This window comes from Sphaeramia orbicularis, chromosome 14 (genome assembly GCF_902148855.1).
Source record: "Sphaeramia orbicularis chromosome 14, fSphaOr1.1, whole genome shotgun sequence".
Taxonomy (NCBI): Eukaryota; Metazoa; Chordata; class Actinopteri; order Kurtiformes; family Apogonidae; genus Sphaeramia; species Sphaeramia orbicularis.
This window is the reverse complement of record NC_043970.1, coordinates 1610305-1621886: the sequence shown is the minus strand read 5'-3', so window position 1 is coordinate 1621886 and position 11582 is coordinate 1610305. Positions and strand designations below refer to the sequence as shown.

Below are 11582 nucleotides of genomic sequence, written 5' to 3'. Positions count from 1 at the left end.
ATCAAACTTATCTGAACAGTATTTGTAAAAAAAAAAAAAAAATTATAAAAATAAAATAAATAACTAAATAAAGTCAGAGGTCTAATCAGAAATCAGTACATTTAAATTTTCAAACACAATCAAGGTTTGTTTGGTTCTAACATGTTTCAGTGTTTTTTTGAAGTTTGATATTTCATTTAGGTAAATTAAGAACAGTGTGTGTGTGTGTGTGTGTGTGTGTGTGTGTGGGGGGGGTCATAAATCTGCATCTGTGTATAAACTGTTTAGCCATAATGATTAAAGTGTTATACATAATTTCTCGTTTTTTGTTTTTCATTATAACTCCAAATTTATTCATATAGTTACAATAGTCTTTATTCTACTGTTCTATACATGTTCTAGTTCAGTTATCTGTGCATGTGTCTCCCCCTACCTCCCCCCTCTCCACCCTCTCCCCCAGTCTCTCTCTATCTCTATTGCTCTCTCTTTTCTCCTCTTTTACTTTCTCTCTTTTTTACTTTTTTCTCTGTCATAAATGTTTGCTCCTGGAGGATCTGTTGGGTTTCTGTAAATTGGCTTAAAATTTGATTTGATTTGATCTATCTCCCCTTTATGTGAAGCACTTTGTAACATGTTGTTTTAAAAAGTACTATATAAATAAAGCTTTACTTACTTACTTTAATGTCTTCATACTCCAGTTTGGGCGATTGAGTGTCCTTCTCAGATGTCCAGTCTTGAAATGCTGTCCAAAATGTCCTGGTGTATGAGCAGTCAATCTATATTTTTAAAGTACATTACCTCTAGTGTCCAGCACAAGTTTTATTTTTTAGAAAAATGGTTTAAAAATACTTAGATGACATTATATTCAGCATACATGTATGTTTGCATTCTTTGCCCATCAGTGCAATTCAAAGCATAACTTTTATCCTGTTCTATTAGACCTATATTATACTGATGATCATTTGAAAGGTCCATTTAAAAACCTTTTGCTACTCTTTTTACAGTGGTTACAAATATCTAATGAACTGAAAGGAAATCTGTTAAAAATGTATATTAAATTAGTTTGAAACCATGGCTTTTGAAACCATGTCAGATGTTTGAAGGGACTATCTTTATTCTGTTGTTTTTATTTGGTAGTGGTTTATTGTTCTTATTTATCTATTTTATTTATTTATTTTGTTGTTTTTAATTGTATGGCTTTTTAATCTATTCTTGTATTTCATTCTTTTTATTTGGGTTTTATTTATTCTTCTGTATAGAATTTTTTTTTTTTTTGTACAGTTTGAATGTCTTTAAATTTATTCTGTATTTTATTCTTCTATTTTGGTTTTATTTATTCTTCTGTACAGCACTTTGGTCCACTGCAGTTGTTTTAAAGTGCTTTACAAATAAAGTTGGATTGGATTGGATAGTTTATGAAGGTATTTGACTTTGTAGATATTATATATGCAATGTATATAATAAATATGCAAAATAAACCATTGAAACTTGTAATTCTTCTCCCTTGTCCATCCGTTACCCCAACACTTAGTAAAACTCTTGCCATTTTATGCCCTTATATATTGAAAAAATACAAACAGTTGTGCAAAATAGACACCCTAGAGGACCAACAGTAAAGATTTGATAGTTTTATATAAATTGGAACCACACTTTCAGGCAGGTTTTATAAAGTGGTCAGAAACAGATGATCATTTTCTGTCCATCTGTTACTGAAGGGTTTTTACTATTTTTAAGCCAGAAAATGAGGTTAAAACATTTTTTTTCAATCACACATCTAAAAGTGCTCATTATTCCCTGCAAAATGACGTATCATTCGTCTTTCTACCATAAATAGTTGTGAAAAGACAAATGAAAATGTAGTAAGACTGTCCATCCGGCACCACTTTTCCAGCCCCATATACAACAAAACCATGGAATAAAAAATGTTAGTTTTCCCTGTAACTGTCTCATACATTATGGCCTGATGGATATAAACAAACAAAAAAAAAAAATTAAAATGAACCAAAGCTACAAACTTTATACTTGCATAGATTTGTACAGTAAATTTAAGCACAAATTAAACTTATCATAACATTTTATTAATTTAAAAAAAAAAAAAAAGCTTATCTGTATATTATTTAAATGATTGTATTTCTGGTTCTCCTACATTTCAGCAAAAATTGTCGTTTTCATTCACTCCAAGTAGATATATTTGTTACATTTCTTTACATTTACTTATCATTTAGACCTATACTCTAATCTACCCTGTACTGTAAAAAGTAGCCTAAAACTAAAACTACTTTAGCAACTTTAGAACTTTTTCCACCACCGTTTAAAATAGTGTTTCCCAAAATTTTTTTTTCTATGGATCCACTTGTGACACAAATATATGACAGTAAGACAGGTGAGTATGTGCATAAATGATAAATGATCCTGACATATTTTAGACCGTTTTGTCCCCCACTTGTAATATTATCTAAAACTGGTAAAGCAGCCATTTTAAAGACATATATTTTGGAAATCTCAGCATTGTTTTATACATTTTTTTGCACAAACATACAACCACATACATACACACACACACACACACATTTTCTCTCTCTCTTTATATATATATATATATATATATATATATATATATATATATATATATATATATATATATATATATATATATATATATATATATATACACTAGTCAAGATTTGCTAGGGATCAGTTTTATATTTGCACAATAATTGATGTTGTATAATATTTTGGGTGACTTCATATATTATGTGTGTACTTTGGCTAGTCATGTAAAGCAGAATGGACCAAAAGGTAAAAAAACATACATTTTTATTGCACTTTCAGGCAAAAGGGTGATACAACCCTAGAAATTAGAGTTCACAGCAATTACTCTTCCAATTCTGTTTTCACTGAAACCACTCAGAATGTTCTGAAACACATACGGTGTGATGTCAATAATGTGTGTGGCCACCATCCGCATCCGTAGACTGCACTCCACTGGGAAAATAAACTGTCAAGTTTCCACAATTACACCCCCGAATATAGCAAAGTTATAGTCCTGATCCTTATCAAATGTTGACTAGAGTATATATATATATATATATATATATATATATATATATATATATATATATATATATATATATATATATATATATATATATATATATATATATATGTGTGTGTGTGTATATATATATAGTCGTGGAAAAAATGATTAGACCACCCTTGTTTTCTTCAATTCCTTGTTCATTTTAATGCCTGGTTCAACTAAAAGTCCATTTGTTTGGACAAATATTATAATAACGACAAAAGTAGCTCATAGCAGTTTAATTTCAGAGCTGATCTCTATCCATGTAACATGTTTTCTTGATAATAACCAAAATCACTTCAGTTCTTCCATCAGTATCTATGTCACTGTACTGACAAAAACAGTGCTTTTAGTCGTTCCACGTTTTCTTTTGTGTTTTAGTCACATGAAACACACAGGAGTTAGGACTGGATTGGATAACCATTGTTTTTGATGACTTTTGATGGTCTAGTATTTTTTTCTGCAACTGTATATAAAAATTAATATAATATACATTGAAAATATGATAATGAGACCAAGTAAATGTCTTTAGGAGGAGTTCCTACAGTCTCGTTTTTTTTCCACTGCTGCTTCTTTTTGAAAGTTTATGGAAATGCTCATATTTTTCAATGACCCAAACAATATCTCCAACTCTTTGTTAATGGCCATTTAAAACACACTGGTTTTATTAATACTGTTTTATTAATGTTATTTCAACTTGTTTATTTTAAGTTGAACTGGCACATAGTCGGTTACAACATATTCTGAGTTTGAAATTCAAATAGAGGGAAATTTTATCATGAAATTTCACTAAAATTCAACCATTAGATCATGATACACTGTGAAGCTTCTAAACAGTCGACTGTACATAAACGAGCCCCATCTTCAGCATTAAAGACCACATACTTCTTACATACCTCTTTGATGCTAATAATTTTGCCCTTTGTGTAAGATTTCAGATGCAGGATTCTCCAGAACAATCATTTTGTCACCGTTTTCCTGATAGTTTGACTTTTTTCTCCAGTACAATTATAGGCTGCAGTGTGAAAACTATTTTTCTCCCCTGCTAGATTTGAAGGACAAGTTTTCTTTACAGGGGTGAACGTATTTCCCATGATACCATCTTAAGTTACGACCGTAAACTGACACCGCCTCCGCCTCCAAGGGGCTCGGGTCATATCTGAAGTGGTAGCCTAGACAACAGCAGGGGCTTCCACTGACCTTTGACCCACCCTCTGGAGATAATTCTCCAGGGATTAGCTCATTTATTCTCTGCTGTCTTTTTTGCCTCCGTCACACTAAGTCTCTTCATGGTTTTCTAGTTCACAGCGTACTATGTTCACATTCTTGCAACAGTACTACAGGTCTAACCTTTCCACATTCTCTATATTTAAATCTTCATTTTCCGTCTGGTCTTTTCTCTTGAATCAGAAGTACAGAGGGCAAACCCCCGCTCTTCCTTGATGAACATCAAAAGGTTGCACGGAGAGATAGTGGTGGTGAAAACCTCCTGACTATTACACAACCAACAGATAACTGCTGAGTGATAAAGGAAACAACAAAGTGTGGTGTTTATCCTGCTCTGATTATTACCTCTGATCATGTTATCACAAAGAAGAAGATAATGAAGAAAACAGATGAGCACCATCTATTCCCAAAATCGGTTATTTTTATTTGTTAAAACAACCTCAGTTTGGACAGTGTGTAGACAAGATGAGACAGATGCTCTAAATGTATAAAAATAACATAAATATGTTTTTGTACAAGGTATACACAATCATAAGTTAAAAATGGGAGCGGATTACATTCTATGTACAACTGGCAAAGGACTCACACCCTGAGATTTGGATTGTAAACATGATAAGCGTCCCAATATGGGAGAGCATGACATGAGAGGCTTCACTTTTCTTCTGGCACATTAAAAGAGAACGTGCAGATACTGCATACCATCGCACAGTCGTGTTGTACCGAGCATTAAACGCCGCTGTTGCATGCAGTAAATACAACAGGGAATGAGAGACCGCTGAACTACATGAAACATGAACATGGAGAGCGTCGTCCGATGATCTTCTGCTCTCAAATCTTCAAATCCTCAGAGAGCTTTGAAGGCAGAGCGTCGCGAAAACACTCAAATAAAGTCGCTTTTATCTGCGACTTCTGCTGTGTGTTCACCCCGTCTGCCACCTACCACACTGCTCGACTTTACTCCTTATCTGTAAAATGTCTCACGCACCTTTTAAAATGCAGTTTAACACCAATAAAGTGTGAATGAAATGTGCTTCAAAAGCCCAATAAATGTGAAACAGTCACTGCGGGCGATGGAGCAGACTGCAGTCTTTCTGGAGAAGTGACTTTTCACAAAGACGCAGAGGCTTTCCCCGTCGTTCAGTTGAAGGGTGTGAAGTGAGACTGCTGTTTGAGGCATTCCTCAGAATCGCTGCCCTCGTCACAGTCCTCGTCGTCGTCGTCCTCGCTGTCGGACTCCTCGTAGAAGCTGATGGTCGCTTGGATGGGGAAGTTCCTCAGCAGGGCCTCTCCATCGCTGTACAGATAGTCGAAGGACTTGGATTTAGGCCAGAACAGTCTGTTTGTCAAGAGAAAGAGAAGACATGTTCAGAGTGCTGTTAATCACAGCAGACAAAGTTTGATTACACTTGAGGAATCATGAAGTTTCAAAAAATAACTGAGCTTAAAGGTGTATGGGTGAAAAAGACAAATGAAGTCTTCTGCAACTTTGGAGACAATAAAATACTTCAATAAGCAGTAAACAAAGCTCAAGAGTCTGGTGGAGCGATTACTTTAACTCTAAAACAATGAGCCATTCAAATGCAGTCATACACCAAAAAAAGAAAAAGTACTTATGGATGTTATAGAGCAAATCAAACGAAGGTGAACATCAGTGTCAAAAATTAAAGTTTCTTCTATCATTTCTCAAATAGGCTCATTTTTTAGCTTAAGAACTCTATTTTATGGAACTGTTCACAAAATTTCAGTGCCACTCAGGAAAAAAAAGATATAACTGATAATGTTATAAAGTTATACTTCTGACATATATGTAAATGCACTATTAACTATAATAATAATATTAGTTCAGACTCATATATGTAAATGCACTATTAACTATAATAATAATATTAGTTCAGACTCATATATGTAAATGCACTATTAACTATAATAATATTAGTTCAGACTCATATATGTAAATGCACTATTAACTATAATAATAATATTAGTTCAGACTCATATATGTAAATGCACTATTAACTATAATAATAATATTAGTTCAGACTCATATATGTAAATGCACTATTAACTATAATAATAATATTAGTTCAAACTCATATATGTAAATGCACTATTAACTATAATAATAATATTTGTTCTAGACTCATATATGTAAATGCACTATTAACTATAATAATAATAATAATAATAATATCAGAAGTCAGAGTCAGAACCTGACACAGAGAAGCTGCGTTCAGCTTCTATGCTCCACATGTCTGGAACAAACTCCAAGAAAACCTCAGATCAGCTGAAACACTCTTAAAACACACACTTAAATCCAGGTTAAAGACCCACCTGTTCTCAGCTGCATTTGAATAGAGTTTTTATTCATCAGCTCAGATCTGCACTGTTCTTTTTAAGCTAAAGGTTTTTATCTGTTTTATCTGCTTGTCTGTTTTATCTGTTTATCTGTTTTAGCTATTTATCTGATTTTTGTTTGTTTGTTTGTTTTTCTCATTCCTTCTGCTGTAATGCTTTTAATGTTTTATGTAAAGCACTTTGAATTGTCTTGTACATGAAATGTGCTATAGAAATAAACCTGCCTTGCCTTGCCTAATATTTGTTCAGACTCATGTATGTAAATGCCCAGGTCCCAGTTCCCACCTGTCCCCCTGTCCCAACAGATTTGTGTTCATCCAAACTGATCATTTCCACATTTTGATCCAATATTGATCCCAGTTGTAGTTTTTCCATCACAGCTACAGTCCTGTGTTTCATTTCAGATCCATTTACGATGAGAACCACAGGTTTTGGACATTTGAATAAAGTCAATAAAATGATGGTCATTTTCAGTCCCGGTGTCACGCAGCAGGAATTTCAGTATTTTAACCCATAAATGTTCTTTCTGTCAGTTGTCCCATGTGTCATGTGACAGTACTGACTCAGACCTGTTCATACATGGATTAAACAGATCAGTTATTGAGTTTAAACACAGACACTATTGAACAGGACATGGGTCCATGTGGCACCGCTGGATCTGGACCATATGCAATATTAAATGTTTACAAAGTTTATAAACTGAAGATAACATTTGAGAACGCAGAAGGCTGAACATGTGTATAAAATCAGCCATTTTAGTGTTGAAATTGAACTGAACTGAAAGTGCTGAAAATAGAGTAATTTTAGTTGTGACTGTTATGACAGTTTGATAGTTAGCACAGCTCTGAATAATTTGAACTTGGCTTAATTTATGGTATGTTTGGTATTCACCACAGTTGGGCATTGCAACTGATTTCCTGGATTGATTCAATGCTGATTCATAACTTCTAATTAAAGTCATTATCAGTTAGAATAGGGATACTTCAACTTCAGTTCAGTTTTGTTGCAGGAGATTGTCAAAGAACTAATGCGGTCACTTCTACAGGGAACCATCTTTTAACAACAATAATGGAACAACATGCAAATGGTTGGGATCAGCCTCCAGCCAACTGAAAGTCCCTGAAAGAACAGCAGGTTTTCCATAAGGATCTCAGTAAACATCTAGGATTTGTGTAGGTAAATGCTTTTAAATGCGATCTTTGGTTGTGGGACAGCAGTTTGCACTAGTTCAGTCTGAAAAGGAGTAGAAATAAAGAATGTTGGTGGAGACTGACCTGACAGGGTGCTGAAAGGCCTGTGGTTTTCCATCTGATGAGAAGCAGCCAGGCACTGTGGGTCTGGAATAAGGCTGAAGAGAGAGAACAGAGAGGTGAAGAAAACACAATAGAATAACCTGGACTCTGTTAAGTTTGTACTTTTCTCCCCACAGAACAATTCCTTAAACTTACACAATGTGCGTTTTTCCCTTGCCTATAATGTATTTGTATAAAAACAGGGATAAAAACACTCAAATTAAATAAAATGAACACATCAAATGTTGTCATACTCCCTCCTCCATACTGACTCTGCAAAACCAGCTGTAACCTGCAGAGAACGCCTCTCAGAGACGCTACGCCCAGCTCATTTTCACCACACTGTTTCAGAAATGTTCTCATCTAAACACCTCCACTAACACCTTTAAAATGTGACTGTTAAGGCCTTAAATGGCAGTCAGATGGCAGCCGGAGTAAACAGATCATATGGGGCGAGCTGGCACCTTGATCGCCACGTGAAGGCCGTAACGAGGTGTGTGCTCTCCAGAGGGACTGTGGGAATTTCCCGCTTTCCGTGAAAACCCCAGAGGTGTTCGTTTTGGCATCTCAAAAGCAGGAAGCAATTCAGCTGTCGGGGAGGGGAGTGGCGCCGTTCTCACTCAATACTTCTAGTGCGAGTCAAAATAGGACAACAGCCCCGCAGACTCCTTGTTAAATCTGCAAAGGTCCAGTTTAAAATAGAAACGTCCACTTGCCAACAAGACCAGGGATGAAAATTAACTGTCATTTGGCTGCAGACTTGTGTTAAGTTCCCACCCTGGTGTCACTCTGTACGTGTTAGCTTCCTGGCAGCATTATCAGGGCTTGGCATGGAGAATGTTCGCCATATGGCCGTGTGTCCCGATGTGTATTATCTCCTCTAGTCACATCCGCTTGTTTGGATAAGCCAGCAACAAATCTTAAAGCTTAATAACACGCTTGTTCTTGTTCTAACTCTTATATTTCATGAGCGTCTCAAAATGCAGCCTATTGTTCACATTTTAATCACAGAAGGCAATTTCAGCTACGCAGCACACAAAAAAAATGTGTTAAAAGTGAATGTATTCTTTGAGGAAGGCGCTGACAGGCTGGTGTGAGAGGAAACTACTTGACACTAACACCTTCTTCAGCTGCCCTGTGGCAATTGATGGGTTCCACATGACTGACTGAGACAGCAAAGGGGCTTTCCTACTCCACGGACTTAACAAGAAAGGCACTAGGAAACAATTTGCCCAGACAAACTGCTAAAATACTTTGTGTCACTTAGTAACTCAGGATATTTTGAGACCTGAGACTACAAAACCGCAAGTGAATCAGCTTTTTTTTTATATAAAAAAACAACAAAACAAACAAACTCCAAAACAAACAAAAAGCATAGGTGTTGGAACCTACACAGGACAGTTTGCTCCGGGAGCATCGTCCTGACCCCTCCCTGGTACTGCTGGGTAACCATGGTCTCCACAGTGAGGTCTGGCTGCAGGAAGAAAAGGAGGAAACACAAGAGAAAGACTGATGAGAGCAGAAACAAACAGGGCATTTACAGCCCACTTTAACGTGGCTCATTAAATACACTAAAATAGGTCCACTCAGAGTCATAATCTGCAGTAAAACACATTCACAGCCACATTAAAAATAAAGAGACGTTCAACACATCTAAACATGCTGCTGCTGAAAATCTGTCTGTATACAAGTAACTACATGTTACTGCAAAACAGTGACAGATATAGTGTGTGTCTGTATAGATAGATAGATAGATAGATAGATAGATAGATAGATAGATAGATAGATAGATAGATAGATAGATAGATAGATAGATAGATAGATAGACTAAAATAGGTCCACTCAGAGTCACAATCCGCAGTAAAACACATTCACAGCTACATTAAAAATAAAGAGACATTCGACACATCTAAACATGCTCCTGTTGAAAATCTGTCTGTGTACAAGTAACCACATGTTACTGTTGAGGATTTAAAACCTTACATAAACCAAAAATGTGAATATTAGCAGAATAATTAAAAAGTGTCACCTAGAAAACCAGCAGCTAGCTGTCAGACAGATGTAGTGCAGTATAAAGTACATTTACCTCTGAGATGGAGTTTAGTAGAAGTATATAGCAGCAAAATTTTAACAGATATAGTGTGTGTGGATAGATAGATAGATAGATAGATAGATAGATAGATAGATAGATAGATAGATAGATAGATAGATAGATAGATAGATAGATAGATAGATAGATAGATAGATTTATTGTTTCAGTTGTATAACTCTTGTCAGACTTGTTTTTCTCTTTCAAGTCAAAAATTGGCTTTATATTTAAGTAACTTTAATAGCCTAGTTGAGTACTGTTCTTTTTTTTTTTTTAAGCACTGTTTGGTAAGCAGGCTAATGCTGAATACTGCTATGTATAAATGTGGCGATAGATAGATAGATAGATAGATAGATAGATAGATAGATAGATAGATAGATAGATAGATAGATAGATAGATAGATAGATAGAAGTGTTTAAAGTACATTTACCTCTAAGATGTAGTTTAGTAGAAGTATACAGTAGCAAAACGTTGCAGTACGCAAGTAAAATAAAAGTATCTGAAAACTGTACATGAAGAACTGCAGTATTTCAGTAGAAGTACCTAGTTGTTTGTACATTCCACCAGGGTAAAATATGACCGGTACAACTGTCGCTAACCACTGCATAGTGTCGCCTAGCAACCGTTTGGACTAGCTAGCTTGGTACGGTCCGTGTTGGTCTGAATTAAATAGCAAAAAAAAATTTAGCATTACAATAAAACATAAACAGCAAACAGTTCCTCCACATTCACATAGACAGTCCTGTGCATGTCCTGAGCCGCTAAAACGCAGCCGGTGCTCAGTGTCAGACCGGTGCTTACCTGCTGTTCGTGCCGGGGCTGCGGTTCACTGTGACCGGCCGCAACCACGGAGCTGCGGCCAAGGCAGGCTGCTTAGCAACCAGGCACACGGAGCTCATGTTCAGGCCGCTTCTGTAGGTCCTCCAAAAACAGACAAACTGTGACGCTTTAAACAAACAGGCTTGTGGGCTTGTCCCAATGCGGCAGCCGTGTTTCTGTGTGTGGAGGAGCGGCTGTAGTGGTGGTTGTTGTCCGCCAGGCTGAGGAGGAGACGGGCTGTACTGGAGCAGGGATGACAGGGGTTTATAAAGCCCCGAGCTCCGAGGGGAGGGGGCGTGGCTGTGCGCGCGCTGGTGTGCAGGGGAGGGGGCGTGGCTCTGTGCGCGCTGGTGTGCAGGGGGAGTTTCTTTTTTATTTCTGATTTTTATTTACATCTTTAATCCTTTCATGCATGAAGTATGAGAGCCTTAATAAAGACTTTTTTTGCTGAGTGTTTTTATTCCTTTAGGCATGAAAAAAACAAAAAAAAAACAAAAACTGACATGTTTTTATGAACCCCTTTTTCATGGAGTTGCAAAAATGTCCTTTCAGCTGGACACCATGCATTTAATTTTTGAAGAGAAGAAACGTATTTACTGATATACTGTGTGAAAACTATGAAATAAAAACATTTTTAATGCAGCTAATCTGATGTTTTCTCACATTTGAACATACTCTAATACTGGTCATTACTCACTCCATGGAGATAATATGAAAAAAAAAAAAAAAAAAAAGAAAGAA

At 36.0% G+C, this 11582-nt stretch overlaps 1 protein-coding gene across 1 annotated transcript; it reads right to left on the bottom strand.

Moving 5' to 3' along the window:
• Nucleotides 1-4684: 4684 nt before the first annotated feature.
• ripply1 (ripply transcriptional repressor 1) lies at nucleotides 4685-11057 on the bottom strand. The gene is made up of 4 exons (XM_030155094.1): nucleotides 10824-11057; nucleotides 9325-9406; nucleotides 7915-7988; nucleotides 4685-5621 (listed from the first exon to the last, which is right to left on the bottom strand). Exons 1-4 carry the CDS (start codon nucleotides 10919-10921, stop codon nucleotides 5423-5425), a joined length of 453 nt encoding a protein of 150 aa, XP_030010954.1. The 5' UTR covers nucleotides 10922-11057; the 3' UTR covers nucleotides 4685-5422.
• Between the last annotated feature and the right edge of the window lie 525 nt (nucleotides 11058-11582).